The sequence below is a fragment of the Malurus melanocephalus genome, unplaced genomic scaffold (genome assembly GCF_030028575.1).
Source record: "Malurus melanocephalus ecotype Western Australia unplaced genomic scaffold, MMel_1.1 scaffold_531, whole genome shotgun sequence".
NCBI lineage: Eukaryota > Metazoa > Chordata > Aves > Passeriformes > Maluridae > Malurus > Malurus melanocephalus.
Genome location: NW_026623763.1, coordinates 431,985 through 448,146, shown reverse-complemented (window position 1 = coordinate 448,146; position 16,162 = coordinate 431,985). Strand labels below are relative to the sequence as shown.

The window sequence follows — 16,162 nt, the reverse complement described above, 5'->3', positions numbered from 1 at the left end:
CTTTACACACATGAAAAAGGTTCATGTTTATGCAAGAAATGGAGATTTACTCTTGCAACTCATACATGGGTGCAATTTTCAGAAAGGATTTAGGAATCAAGTTCTGAAAATCTGCTAACTCCGTGGCCACTATATTTTCTTCAACCAMTGAAGAYYRTTATCCTATCAAAGAAAGATATCARRTTCTRAAAATTTGCTACTCTGTGGCCACTATATTTTCTTCAACCAATGAGGACCATTATTCTATCAAAGAAAGATATCAAACTATCTCAGAAGAGTTTGGATTTTTAGTGACTCAACTTCATATCTGGTTCTTCCAACATTTCCTGAGGCATTGAAGTTAAACACTATATTTTAATTGTACCTTCTGGAAAGGTACCCACCACCTAATTTTTCCACTTTTCTGACCTCACCATACCATGCTTCTAAAACAAACACATTCACAGCTACTCCCCAGCAGCAGCCATCACACTACTAGCACGGAAATGTGGATTCTCAGTGGTTAATGCACAAACAGAGCTGTTTACAGCTTTGCCAGATCAACAGCAACACCGATCCCTACAGGGTGCTTGTCCAAACATGACAAACAAGATGCACCTTCCTCTCTTACTGGCTATTTGTTGCATCYTTTAAATGGTTTTCCCTATTTTTCCTACTTAGGTCAAGGCAAGRAAAAGTGAGAAAAAGGAAAGGAAACCCTTTGAAATTAATTCTCCAGCCCCTGACTGTCACAATGAGGAGGTTTGTGTGCTGAAGAACGGCGTTTATTTATTATGGATAGAATCTGCCTATCAAAAATAAATAACTTCAGTGCCTTTGAAAATTTTAACTGCAAACATCTCCGTGCTTCCCAGAGAGACTCGTGTCCTGAAGTGGCTAGATTACTTTTGTCATAGGATTTAAATTTATAGGACAAGAGGCATTTTGGGATTTTAAACCAGCATAGCACAGCAATSTTAAAAATTGCTCTGAAGTTTCAAGAAGTCTTTCTGCTGGATTTTTCAGTCTTCTTCACCCTCCACTGGTGAGAACACAGAAAATGGTATCCCATAATTTAAACARAAAGTCTCCACAGATGGTAAATGCACAGCACACATAAGCACTCTCAAAATTGACCTAAATGAATAAATATAGCACCAGTCAGAGATAGCTGACATACACAAGACTTCTATGCATTCYACTCAGAACTAGAAAATAAAGACTTTCACAGCTATTAGAGGAAAAGGAATAGTTGAAATTATGTATTTTTAAGACAAACAAAAATTAAAATTGTCTTTCAAATAAAACTTTTTAAAAAAACCAAAAGTTTTGTTTCTTTTCCATCACTGTAGCTGGAAAGAGCTTTAGAGTAATCTAAAATAAAAGATATGCAAACCTAAAGGTGGACAAAATTTTTAATCAGTATTTAGTACAGTACTGGGTACTGTTAATTCTGTCTAAGACCACAGTTACATAAAAAGATTGAAGCAAATACTATTTAAATATAAGAGCTAATATCTATGCTTTAAAATTAAAARAAGAATGCTTATTTTGCTCTCTTATATTCATTATTTCCATAAAATTTGATTAAAATAATTTAATTTATAGGTTTTATTGAGCTACAGCCAAGTTATCTTTGCACATTTATATATTCCTTTCTAATTTGKCTTAGTGAACTATCCATTTCCTTTCTCCTGCTGCAATAATGCTCTGGAAGAGTTCTTCCCTTGAGCAGGAGCTGCATGAGGAATACATTCTGAGGAACGCAAACCAGTCGTGAATGTAAGATAAAAATACCTTTCAGAAGTTATGCAATAAACACTGAACCCTTAAATCATCAGAAGTGGTTTATTTGAGATCACAAACTCTACAGTCATGAGTAAAAATACATCACAGCCCTGCTTTCCCTCAGTTTATATTTTAATTGGCACATGTGTTTATTTCAGGGGTGGGAGGGTTTTTGTGAGATTTATTTACCCAACAGAGATGATGCATCTGAAGCAGCAAACTTGAGGTATAAGCAAATAAATCTCAGCATTTCACACACAGCAAAAATGGGAATGCTCTACTAGAACTTTTGAGAAAAGTTTTCCACTAGGTTTCTTAGCATTATTGGATGGTGGCCTTTCAGCTGAGTCTCCATTTCTGCTGAGAAATTTTGCACAGGTAAAATCAGTCTCATTTGTGCAGAAATCAGAGTCGTATCCTGTCCCAGGGATAAATACCTGAATATAAGTAAAGAGTTTCACTGTGGCAGGATAGCCACATAATTTTAATGTTCTTTTTGAGCACAAAAYTRTCCTGTTCACAAAGGAACAACTCTYGGACTGARCAYATAAAACTTGTTTATTCATGCCAATAAAAACTTTGTTTCAGTATAACTTTTTTTAAATCCAGTGTTACAATGTTTTCTTCTTACTCCAAGAACTGCAATATGTATGTGCAATTTATTGGTGCTAATTTCTTTGGTTTCACTACTGAGCCTCTTTACTTCAAATCTGAGTGAAAATCACAGATTGAATTAAAAAACTATTAATGGAGGGATYAGACAGCTCACAAATTTGTACCTGATTTATATTAGAAATCACATCAGCTAATTTTAAAAGTAAAAATGCAGACAGGCCTCATTTTTAAAAATTAATCARGTGTCCTATTCAAAATAGGTGTTATTGATGTTTATGCAAATAGAATGCATCACAGCTGTGATCAAACTGTCCAAATAATTTCCATTAACTAGATGTAACTAAACAAATAAAAAACGAAAAAGAATTACTCTTCTATCATATTGACTGTACCAAAGTGCAATTCCTTTCTCTTTTTCTTTTTTTTTTTTTTTGAAAGTTGTTTCAAGACACTAAAGACTTCTTGCTTAAAACATCTTTTCAAATATTTATGTCAAACATCAGCAGAAAATGTTGTGCTACAAAACCTGGCATACAGAATTGGGCCTTTATGATCCTAACTAGATCAAAATACACAATAAATATTTACATGCACTTTTTTTAATCCTTTGAAAAATAATCAAAGGATTGTGAGGCACTTCTTGTCCTGGTATAAAYACACGAGCATTTTTCTCCTCTAGGTCATTTATTCTAATCTAATTCAGGGAGATGGATAATGATTGTAAGCTGAACTGTGCTCTGTCGTAAATTATTTTAAATAAAATAATGGTCTAATTCCTAAAGATTCAACTGTGAAACGACTTTTGAAAACTTTTAAATTTAATCTGCAAACCAACTTGACTTGGATTGACCAAGCTGAGCAGGTGACAAATATTTTGTAGAAGGAAGAGGTCAGATTTCAGGTGTACTTTCACAGAAACAGGGGGACTTGTGCTCAGGCCAAATCGTGTTCAGACCTTCATGGTGCCTCTGCTGCACAGGGAATCAGTGGTGATCCAGGAGGAGCAGCAGAGGCATGGAATGAGGCCAAACTTACATTAAATTTCTTTGGATGACACCAAAAAGTCTCATCYAAATCATCAGACTCAGCAAATCCAGAACTATGGCATCTATCAAGGAGAGACCTGATGTTTATAAATCATGCCACACTAATCAAAATGTCCAAAGAAAGGGATTTTTTCCCCCCTTTCCAATCATCTTGCTTAGACACCTTTCTCTTAGGAAAAGAGACCAGCTTTTTTATCCTCTGTGTGCTACCTAACATGATAAAATCCTGATTCATACATAAAATATGTTGATGGTGTTGGCAATAATTGCCATGATAATGATAGARTTTCATCAGTGAGGATGAAAATCCTTGAGTGTATGCAGAAAGTGTTGCAGAGTTAACTAGGGGGGCTACTTTAGAACAAAATTATTATTMCAGAATGTATAAACACTGTTATTTCATGCTGGAAATGGTGCCCTTACGTAGCATATTTTAACTTACTTTCGAAGTAGATTACAAATTGTCAAAGTTTTTTTTTAAAGCAAAGTTAGCATTTCCACATAGAAAATTAAGGTTTATGGTAATTTTTGTCATGTTTTGCATATCAAAAAAATCCTAACCTTTTAATAGGAAGAAAGTTATTCTATAACTAATGTCAGTATGAAACTTCAGGAARGCTCCAAAGCCTTATAAAAGAATTGCCCATCTAGAGTGAACCACAATTATATTTAAAAAATGAAAGCCATTTCTATCAATTATAGACCAAAACACTCCCAAGATGGATTTAATGGTGCTGTTTCCACTGTTACCATCTCAGGACTTTGTTCAAAGCATCAGAAATAGAGGGGAATCAAACAGATCAGGTATTAATTGCAAAGATAGTGTCTCTTATATATCCCACAGAATGTGGTCCAACAGAGTTTGAATCCTGGATTATAGTTTTGCTAACTACAGCAATATTACGTATAAAAATAATGGCTCATATAACAACCACTGAATGAAAAACTAGCTAGAAATGTTTAGAATCAGAAATAAAAGGAGTTCTTTAAAAGCTACATTTTATTTTCCTCACCATTATTTCACTTATTTTCTCCAGTCAAGTTCAGGCTCTCTTTCATGTTTTTTGAACATTCAAATCATGATGAAAAGTTCTTTACTGTCTTCAGAAAAGCAGTGTTCAAACCATGCGGATGAATTAGAAGTAGTAAGTGTTAGTTACACAGCAAGAAGAGTGTGTCTAAGTTAGGAGAATCCCGGAGTYACTCTTTGAGAAAACTACTTTCAAAAATGTGCTGATCCCACCACAATTTTGTAACTTGTACTCACAGAAATTACGCAAAACTTACATAAAAAATACATTCTTCGAAGTATGTTATTTGAGGATATAGAAATTTACTCACAGTATATTTGGTCCTGAATATTACATAGAATATATATGTTTATGTGGAAAATGCTGTCTCAGTAAGTCCAGTGGCTTAGAGCAGCAAAGTGAAAATTTGATGATGGAATACAAAGAAACCCTGTCATGTATGATGATTTACATATTTTGCTACATTACAATTTGTAGTATGTTTTCACTTATCCAAAGCAATGATCTAAACCTCCAACCACAACGAACCAAATACCCAAATTCCCACTCTATTAAGCCTTCAGTTTCAATCATGCTGCACAAGTTCATCASGTTACTGCATCATTTGTGTCAAATTGGAGTAATTTTATAAGATGTGTGGGATCTGATCAGTTTGTGACCCCGCTGCCCTTCAGCTGTTTTTTCAGCCTTGCTGCTCTCCTGTTGTWGAGCACAGCAAAAGCAAGGGTGCASCTCARCTTCTCTGTTTCCATGCAGCCTCCTTCCCTTCTCGTCCCCATCACAGCTTGTCTACATTAATTAGTACAAAGCTTTTGATACGACTTTGCACAGTTATTTTCAGCATTGTTGCTGTTATGCCATGTGTTTCTACGGGATGCATAGACTGTCTAGAGGAACACACTGACAWGATCTGAGGAGGGGTTTTGTAACACTTCTTTGGTGTATTTTCAACTCAATTCCTTTTTTTTTTGTTTTACAACCTGGTGTTTTATTTCCCTCCTGCTGGCTTTGTACACTGGAGGAAACTTCTCAGGGAATTATTCCATGAGTTGTTTTTTTTGTTTGTTTGTTTGTTTTTTGTTTTGTTCCAGGACAAATTCAAATTTCTCAGGATAATATACATCACCTTTTTCATTTATCTTTTCCAGGGTTTGCACTGAACACACCCATTGGAACACAGTGCAGGAATCCCAGAGGAGACACCTTCCTCTGGCACTGTGAAAGCTCACCTGCAAACACCACCCCGTTTCTGATGGCTGTTTCTAGATAATTAATTTTTTTTAAAGCATAAATGCTTGGGGAACTCTGCCCTGCTGAAATGGTCCATTTATCCTTATGATTTTACTCTCTCAGGCACCGAGTCTGGTAATGCTTTGCCCTACAACAACACTTGATTACTTTAGGAGCTTCTTGTACTACACAGAAGTTGTGCTAAAGGGTTTTTTTTTGTTGGTTTTTTTTTTGGTTTTTTTGAGTTTTTTTTGACAGTTCAAATACATTCTATTGATTAATTCTCACTCACTCTATCAAAACTCTAATAGATTGACAATCTTTCTGTATTACTTTTCTGGACAGAAGCCAACCAACTTGTTCCTAAAACCCCTGAATTACAGATGTATGCCCTATGCTGAGGCTTCTCCCTAATTTACACAATTTTCTAATACATTTTTAAATTATAAACACAACTTCCTACATTCTTTGGTTACTAGGTCTTGTTAGAAGCTGAAAATTAAAGAAATACATAATCCACCAATTCCTTTCTACTTGTTTTAGCCAATTTTTCAACAACATCCCCTTCCACTTCTCACACATTTATTTTAAAGGGATAAGTGCCTTCCTAGACACATCTGTCTCTCTCGGTCCATCTTCAGGTAAACACAAATGTGAAGAAGCAGTTTAGAATCTCTGCCACATCCTTGTCCTCTCTGACTGCAGTTCAAGAGACCCAACAATTCTCTCCTGGTTTCTACACCTGACATCTTAAAAGTTGTCTACACTGTTTGTATGCTTTTGGCTATTTGCTCTAAGGCATCCCTCTTATGTTCACTAATTGCCACCTTAAAACTCACTTATTAGAGTTTATCCTTTTCTCTGATCATTTTGGTTTAGAATATTTCTTTCTTTTTAAGACACCAATTAAGTTCAAACAGTTTTTGCATTCTGCAAGACTGTTTTTATTCTTTGCTACTCATTTTTCATGGGACCATTTTCATATACGCTACAATTTTTTTGCTTAATATGAGAGCTCTGTTTCATACACTTTAATTACTTCTTGTAAAAAAAAACCCACTGACAAACTGATTTTGACATGGTCTTCTATGTTAAGAAGTAGAATTCAATTTTATTTTTAATTGCAATTACCCAGTGAATCAACTAAGGTTCCATCTTGAATCAATTTCCTCTTATATATTTGTCTTGCTTTAATCATTTAATACAACATTAGTAATAAATTATTTACACATTGCTACAACTATTGTGATCACTTTCTTTTTGTTTATCCTGCTCTTTGCCATACAATTATAATCTAAAATAAAGAAAATATCAAACCAGAGAAGCATTACTCTTGTTTAGCAGAAATTTTAGCTTTGAGGTTCAGGGGAAAAAAGCAAAACTTAATCTGGATTCTCAAGTGTGGATTAAGTAATACCACTCATTTATATTGATTACTTCTGACATTTTATTTCCCATTATTTATGCTCTAGCACCAGAAAAGTGTTAAAATGTAAATCAGTGTCCCTATGCAAAGACATTGTTTAACAAAACTATAAAATTTAAAATCCCTATACTATCAATAAAATAAGCATGTCATTGCTATTTGAAATAAAACTCCTAGGCCTAGAACAAACCAGAACAGAACTACCACTGTGTTGTCACCAGATAATCATCACTGCAGCATCCACACTGCACCAGAACTTGGATGTGATTAGACCATCTAATGATGCTACCAAACTCGTTAAATTTATAASAGAGGTGACAGTGATGAAATCAGTACTGCTAGATTGTGGCTCAGTGGCAAAGAATATTTCATAGTATTAAATTATGGAAGATGAGCCCAGGAAAGACTGAAAGTTTTTAGGCAGTACTGAAATTTCACTGGTCTTTAGAATATGAGCGGATGATTGGCACATGACATTTTAGCCCACACAAAGCACTGATTGTCTCGGGACAAGTTTTGTAGAGATGGCTTTCACATATCAGAACTGGTAGTCAAATTTAAAGTTGTCAGTGAAGTAAATCTAAAGAGTAAAGTGACAAAAAGGCCTCTCCTGAATGAATGAAAACACCAGGAAAGCTAATTAAGAAGGGAGAACTGAGCTGTCTGTGCTGAGAATGATCTGGAGCARAGATCTTCACATATCAGGACTGCCAGCACACCACGTCATAGAACAAATAAATGCTTTAGGAAAATAAATAAATTAAGACCATTCAGAGAGATACTTTTTTCTTTTACCCTCACTCTGCTGTCCTAAAAGACCTCTGTTGCTTTTAAAAGGGTCGATATTGCAGTGTTAATGTCTTTGGCTTATTTGGATGAGATAAACATCAGAAATTCTTGAAGTCAAGGAAATTACAGTCTCTAATAAAATCGAGAATGCAACTAAATAGAATGAAAAGATGTACTAGATCAAAGTGCTACTCAAGGGTTCTACAGCTGGCTCAGACTCCAAAAGGAATTATGAAGGTCTTTTTGAGATCTATCACACTTTTTAATGCCGCATAACCATGTTAGTCAAAAGGAGGCAAGATTTTGGAAGGAGACAGAAGGCACAGAGGGGCACTGACAAGAGTCAATACTATGTAGGCTGAAAAGTGATCAGACTGAAGACAAAATGCTTCCTCTTCTTCCTTCCAAACMCTTAAATGATGCAAAGAGCTACTTCAAAATAATAGACATGCTGTTTAATCACAGGATACCTCTTAGTTACAAAAAGAAGCTCCTAGGACTGTCCTCTGGATTTAACTCTAGTCTTAGAAAACATTAGCCTGTCAACATCAATGTTTAAACCACTTATCCAAGAAAATTCTGAAAATAATCCAGCATCAGAAAACAAAATTGAGCAACTCCCCCACTAATATTAGCTGACACTTTTTTTGTTGACAATGAAGTCACACTAAAAACAGTCCAGATTCTATCTTTTTTTAAAAAGCATTGAACAATGCCTTCTTGAATGGTATCTGAATCCAAGAGAAGCCATTTCCCCCCACCCCCATTCCTAAAATTGTGCCTGCATTATTCCTAGCACAAATAGCAGAAAGAGCTGATTTTTATTCCCACAAAGGGAAGGCTTCCACGAGGCTTTGTGAACAGTACTTACTCAAATATGGTGGTTTGTAAGGCGCTCGTGTATTAGACAGCAGTCCATCGAAYTCCTTCCTTTCCAGACTGTTGTGAAGGGCCTTCTCTTTGCCRAAGGTGGAGAAGGACCTTTCTGCCCCAGGCTGGGCTTCTGGTGTTTCAAACACTTCAGTGTCTGGAACGGAGTCCATGCCAGGTACGTGCAGATTGCTGCGGTAATCTGCAGCTTGGCGTCCATCGGCTGGGACGAAGGAAGGCATCCAGCACCGATCCGAGTGGCCCAGTGCTTTACATTCCTCTGTGCAGTTGGAGAAGAGATCCATGCCTGCCAGCACCAAAGAAAAAAAAACTGCAGATATAAGCCTCAGCATCGTGAATGGCTGCTGACAGACACGAAAGATTACGCCAAGGAAAGAGAAGTGGACAGAGAAATGTCGTGAGAACTTCTTCCACTAGTTTCTCTTCCTCAACAACACCACAAAAAAAAATCTGGTTTTCCTCTCTTCAGAAGTCAAAGACACCCTTTAAAAAGTGTAACTAAATGCCAGAATGTCTCTCACACCCACAAAAATACCACAAGAAGAAGAGTCTTGGTGTTTCTATCTCACAAAACCACTTGGAGAGGTCMCTGTTTGTAACCCACTCACTCAAGGTTTGATTCTGCTTGTAGGTTGATGTCTGTAGCTCACCGGTTGAAAGTAATTAACAACATGAAGGAATTGTTTCCACATAAATGCATCTCTGACCAAAGAAATTAAATGTCTGGATTGAGAAATCACAGGTTTCATTCATGAAATTAAACATTAACGAGTCCTATAAAGGAACTGCCTGTGCATACGCTGGTATATGGATGGATCCCACTGATATTAAAAGCAGATGTTACAAAGTAAGGAATTGAGCTTTCGAGTGATCAGGAGAGCTTATTTAATCAATTGTTACATCACCCTTTCAGAGGCAGTTTTAATTGCAACTGCAGCAGTCCTTAMTATCATCAAGTCATCCAAAAAATGGGACATTATAATTATAATATTTCCCTACAATAAAATACCACAATCAGCAGCACAAAGRTACTGTAGTCCAGTGTGATGTGGCTGTGGATACCATGGAAAAAAATGTTAATGCTTCTCCTGTATAAGCAAACAACTGTCCGTGCCAACGCAAAACTGTTTGCTTACAAATCCTTTAATGCTATTAAGATCTCGAATGACAAGCTACGCTGCTTTTGACTACTTTCAGATCAGCCTTCCAAAGGAATATTTCCTGGCTATGAGTCACTAAATCGTTGGGATTATACTTGTTTGGAGAGGAATGGTGTATGAGATCACAGGGATAGAGTAAAATAAACACCGGTGCCTCCAAGCTGGTTTGTCCTGCTTTTGGGTGGGATAGAGTTCATTTTCTTCCTGGTAGCTGGTACAGTGCTGTTGTGGGTTTAATGTGAGAACAATGTTGGTAAGGCACTGATGTTTCAGTAGTTGCGTAGTGGTGCCTACACAAAATCAGGGACATTTTAGCGTCCTGTGCTCTGATAGGGAGGAAATGCACAAAAAGCTGGGAGGGAGCAGGGCCAGGATAGATGATGTGATCTGGCCAAAGGGATACTCCACACCACAGAGCACTGTGCCCGCTACATAAACTGGGAGAGTTGGCAGKGAGGGGCCAATCRCTGCTCAGGACAGGGCTGAGCATCSATCAAAGAGTGGTGATCAATTGCAGTGTGCATCATTTCTGTCTTCAGTTTCATTCCACTCTCTTTCTCCTTTTTGTTGCTATCATTATTACTGTGTTTACTTTCTTTTAATTATTTAACTATTATTATCTCAGCCCAGAAGTTTTGCTTTTTTCTGACTCTGATCCCCATCCCACTGGGCCTAGGAGAGTGAGCAAGCAACTGTGTGGTGCTTAGGTGCTGTTTGGGTTAAACTGATACCATTTTCAACATCAAACAGAAAAGGAGAGCACAAAAAAAAACTCCTTTTCTTGTATGCATAAAGAGAACTGAGTGTCTTAGGTGTATGTCAAAACTGAACTAAATCTGTTATAGACACTAAATTTACAAGTATTTCATTAGAATTACAAAAAAAATGGCACTGCTTTTAACAGAAATAGAAAAAAAATTGAACAGCTGTAATATAGGAGAAAAGGACACGGTTTTAAGCTGWGCCAGGAGAGTTTTAGGTTGGACATTAGGAGGAATTTCTTCACAGACTGAGCACCCTTTATGGTACTTAGGGCCATGGTCAGGGTGACAAGGCAGTATCAGGGCATAGGTTGGACTCAATGATTCCCAAGGTCTTTTCCAACCTAGCTCATTCTGTGATTCTGTAATAATAATAAGATTCATGTAATGTAGCTCATTTACCAGCCAACACTGTAAAGAACTGGATTAGCCTGATCTCCAGTGTGAGGATTAGTATTAAGAATTCTACCACAGTTTTGAACTATAATTTGAATTATATTAATAATATTTATGTAATATCTCACACTACAAAAAAACAATCTCTTCAGAAAGGAACAATGATTATGAGCCATCAACAAGTGCTTGAGTATGAAAGGCAATCATTTAAACAGAAAAAAACCCATGAAGAAATGAAAAATAAAAGCTTTTTATCTCAGATTAATCTCACTTTATAATGACTTTTTAATTTTAAATTAAGCAATATACARTGTCAGGTCCAGTTTAGATTAGAAGCTTGCCTTGATAATTGGCATGCAGAAGTCTGAAAATAAATTTCTGATCAGTGAACTGTTGAAGAATGCAAATACGAACTGCAGAGATGCTAAAGGAATCAGATGAAGATCATCAGGCAAGGAGAAAAACAGTACAGATATAAATTCTGTAGTGGTATTAGCTATCAAAAACTGAAAAGAAATATTTAGATTCAGGCTTCCCAGAAAGACATTAGTATCTAACAATGTTCATAAAACCATGTGTGTGTGTTTATCTTACGTATTGAAATATCTAAAGAAAAATATCTCTTATGCAAGAAAAGACACATTTTATGAATGTAACTTTTTGCCTTTCCAGAGATTTAAGGGACAATAAACATGAAATGGTTATTTCAATTTGCAGACTYCTGGGCAAAGCTACATGAAAAAAACAAATAGCCCTGCATTAAATAGGGAAATGATTACAGTTCCATATTGCTGATAGTGGATCAGTGGCCATATTTATTCAACCCTTCCTGAAACACAGCAGGAAAAAGAAAAACTTCAGGCTAAATATTAAGTTATATTCTTTAGTCTGTGGGGAGGGAGAGATTAGATATATATTGGTTTAAGTATATATATTTTAATACACATTCTCTTCTTCCTTTCATGGACCTTTAGTTCACCTGGAAAATARCCCTCCATTTTACTATTTTGTTCTCACATCAGCTGCTAAACTGCAAAATGTCTCTATCCAAATCTTTTTTTGTTCCCTTTTGAATACTGTTTGTCTACTGCAGTGCACTGAGTAGTATTATATAACAGCTTATTACAAAAGGGATGTTATAGCCTCTATAAATCAGGATTTTGAATAAACAAGGTAATGAATGCAGGGGATATAAAATGTAAGCTTGTACTGCTAACTTTTTGCCCCTTCAAGAYGAGAATTTTTAAAATGAAAAGAAAAATTCATAGACATCTGAATTTAAATGTACACTGCTGGAACATATAGCTRAATGTAAATGCTTGTTTAGAATGGGAACAGAATGTTCAGAGAGGCAAGAGTTAGGAATTGTTCCAGCTTGAACCATYCACAACAGTCCTGAGGAGTTTAAGAGGTGTAGAACCAAGCCCTTGGGTTTAGTATTTTGACAGAAAAGAAATTCAAATTAGCAACCCATTTTCAAAATCCCTGGGCAGCCATGCAATTTACACTGCCTATGGTATGAATGCTGGCTATTCTTCCTCCACCCTTTTCCTGTGGGTCACAGTATAGAATTTTCTATGCTATTTCCAATTGAAATGCATTTAACATGGGGCTGGGGATGGGTAAAGGCTSTTTGCTGCTTTCCAAGAAGGAAGGACACATCATGGTAAAGAAGTGAGACACTCAGCACAGAACTCCTTCATACACCAAGAATCTTGATTTATAACTAAAAGAAATGCTCAGCAGTATAACACTTCCATCTCATCTCCCTCATAAATCTGGTTTTATATACATATATATATAAGATCCTTCTGAACTAAACTATCCATCATAATTACAAACCCACATTAAAGAAAAATGCCTTGCATTTTTCACTTAGTTATCCCCATTAGATCTTGCACACAGATAAACTGAGATTTTAAAGGTGACTCTGGGTTATGAATTTCAAATACCCTTTGAGGACACAGCACAGTGAGGCTCTGATAAGCATTGCACTATTCCAAATGCAGGGAACAACTCATGGCAAAGGCTCATCCTATTTGTTCAGGTCTTAGTACCACGTGGGAAATATGAGCTCTCCCACAAACTTAACTTKGCACATTTTGAAGGAAAACAAACCCCTGCCCCTCTCTCAAAAGCTGCCAAAAACTAGGAGAGTTGTTAATTAAGTTCACTATCTGAATTACCTGAGCTCRGGTGCTTTGAACCAGATACTTGGCAGCACTGCATTTTGGAAGCATATTCCCAATTTGCTTCCTTTTCGTATTTCAGAAGGAGAAAAATCAAAATTTCTCTGTGAGTTTTAATTGGTTTGAAAGACAGTTTTGGTCAAAGCAAACATTAAGCCTAAACCCATTTTTAAATCATGTCCTTTCTTAATTTAATTAATGAAGGAGATCTGTACACCAAGCCTTTAGAGCAACAAGTGAACATGTTCATATACATTACTGAGCAAATGAAGTAATAAAAAATAAAGACAAAAATTAAATGCTGGCAAAGTATTTTTTACAATACCATTATTGGGAGAGGTTTTTCTCCAACATTTTATTTTTTTTTCAGAACCTTGCCTTTTATTTGTAACTAAATGACATTGCATTTTCTTCTCTGGCTAGTTAGATGTGAGATAGGTGTGATGTAGGGAACCAGGCTTCCTTTTCAGAGCTCCCTTCCCAGAACAACTATCCATTTGGTTAGATTATCACTGAGTAAGTTACTCATTTCCCCATGATTCATGTTTTGTGTTGGTAAATAAGGATAATGATGATAACCTACTTTGTAGAAGACTTTATCTACTGAAGAATTGGACTTTATGARATAGAGTTATTATCACTCTTTCTTGCTAAGTAATTGGTGTGCTGCCATGTATAAAACTGACTTCATCTGYATCAGAACATGAATAAAGACTCAAATATCTTCAACATTCAGCTCTTCCAAATCTCAACTTCAAAGCCTTATCTGGACCACTGAGATGTGAACATTATTAAACATGCAGGCCAAGGAAGAGGAGGGAAAAAAAAAAAGAAAAAAAAAATAAAAAAAATGGAATAGAAATAGCCCTTAACTTGAGTCAAAGCACTTTCCTAAGCCATTTTCATGTTCACTCTCACTTCATCTGATAGACTTTTTGCCCAAGTGATCTTCAAAACAGGATTTAGCTGTCAGTCTGCATAGGCTCAGAAGAAATGCTGGTTTTCTCTGTCCCTTTATCACTAAAATTCTTCTGATTTCTCTTACTCTTTTCCTTATGGCCACTGCAATACTGCAGCTCCTCTGCAATAATGAACCCTCTTGGCATTCATTTAATCTGTGCTGAAAAGGTGTGAGCCAAAGTTTCACTCTGTGCCTTTCTATCATACCTTTATCAGTTCCCTTCATAAAACCCGCTGGTGGAAGCCCAATTTCAGCTTTCACCAGTGTAAACTGTCCAAAAACAGATCAAAAAAGCTGATGCCTTTGGTAGTATATACATGGTAGAGCATCTGCTTGGCTTCCCATCTTGGGCATTCCTTCCTGAAGTGCCTGAGACACCGTGCCAATTCCATGAAAAAAAAGGGGAATACCGTGAAGGACTCTGCTTGGAAAAGCCAAGTAGCTGGGGAACAACCAACCATATGAAATCAGCTGATGGCACCAGTCCAAATCTTACAGGACAGGTGTCTAATCATACTATTTAAATGTACACACATGCAGAGTATTAATTGGCACCCAAGCTGGCAGTTTCACAAGGGAGGCCAAGAATTTAATCAACCATGGGAAATAAACTAACCTCATGCTTGAGAACGGCTCCTACAGAGCAGGGCTGAAATTCAGTGTGTTAATAAGAGGTAGAAGCCTTGTGTGAGTTGCATTTGTTCTATAACAAGTAGCAGCTTTTATCTCACCAATTTTCCAAGAGCACAAGTCATTAGAACTTAGGGCTTGAAAAACACCTCCTCTGTTTGCCAGAATTTTCCTGCTCTTCTTCACCTTTGCAAAGTCATTTTTTTCAAAAAACCCCCAGTCAATGAAATAACTATTCAATCCACAAAAATTAGCATCCCACTGCTTGCCATTCTCTCCCAAAAGCAGATGACAGCACTTTAGTACTTCRTCAATGTTAAGGTAGGCAAGAATATGGATAATTATGAGGCATTCATCTGGTCCTTTAATGGGAAAAATATTAATCCCTTGAATACAYTTCAGCACATTTAAAACATGATTAAATCCCTAGTAAGAAAACATATTTTGTGGAAAGGTGAGCTAGGATCTTATTTCAAAACCCAAGGAAACATTTTGTGACGGGTAGAACAGCATAGTTCAGAATTCCCACTAAATAATTGTGCAAGATGAAGCTGTGGCAGTGTGACAGAACTTCATCCTGAATGTTTTCCTTCCCAGTCAATAACTGACCACAACACCCACTTTGGATAGCAATGGACTACTACAGGATAGCTACTTGTGTGCCACAGGATTGCTCACTTGCGTAGAAGTCATGTACAGAACCATAAAAAGATGTTTTGCCAGCAGAACATGATGCTGACTAAAGCTGGTGGGGAACGAATTTTGTCTGTCAATGTGAATTACCTACDAAATATTTTTAGATGCTTTTGAAAACAAAGAAGATGCTGCATAGTATCAGATAGCATCTTGGAAAAAAAAACCAAAACAAAAAAAAAAAACAAAAAACCTCAAAACTGCTGCCATGTTATCATTCAGTGTGTTTTCCTTCACTAATTTAGAAATAACTGATCACAGATCATCAGAATCACCAGAAGAACTGAGAAGACATTCCCTCTATATTTCCTGCAGCCATTTGAGGTCAAACAAGATTTATGCTCCTTTTTTCCCCATAAAATTCACCACCAAAAGCTAATAGCAAGAGTGAAGTTCTTATGTCAAAATATCTTGTCATCACTGAGGTAAAAGGGCACRTTTTTTCCATCAAGACAGTATGATTCAGGCCAAAACTTACAGAAAAAAAAAAGTATATAATATATATGTAGAAGATTAAAGCCATTTCGACAGAGATTTCTATTAAAATATTTATTTGGGACTAGCATTAAAAAAGTAC

General features: G+C 36.4%; 1 protein-coding gene across 3 annotated transcripts in view; it reads right to left on the bottom strand.

Moving 5' to 3' along the window:
• The window catches only part of PCDH10 (protocadherin 10), a 32,934-nt gene that overhangs the window by 9,493 nt on the left and 7,279 nt on the right, over positions 1-16,162 (bottom strand). For all 3 annotated transcript variants that reach the window (XM_057381800.1, XM_057381801.1, XM_057381802.1), the window contains exon 4: positions 8,776-9,081. In XM_057381800.1, coding sequence (XP_057237783.1) covers positions 8,776-9,081 — 306 coding nt within the window. The remainder of the gene's footprint in view (positions 1-8,775; positions 9,082-16,162) is intronic.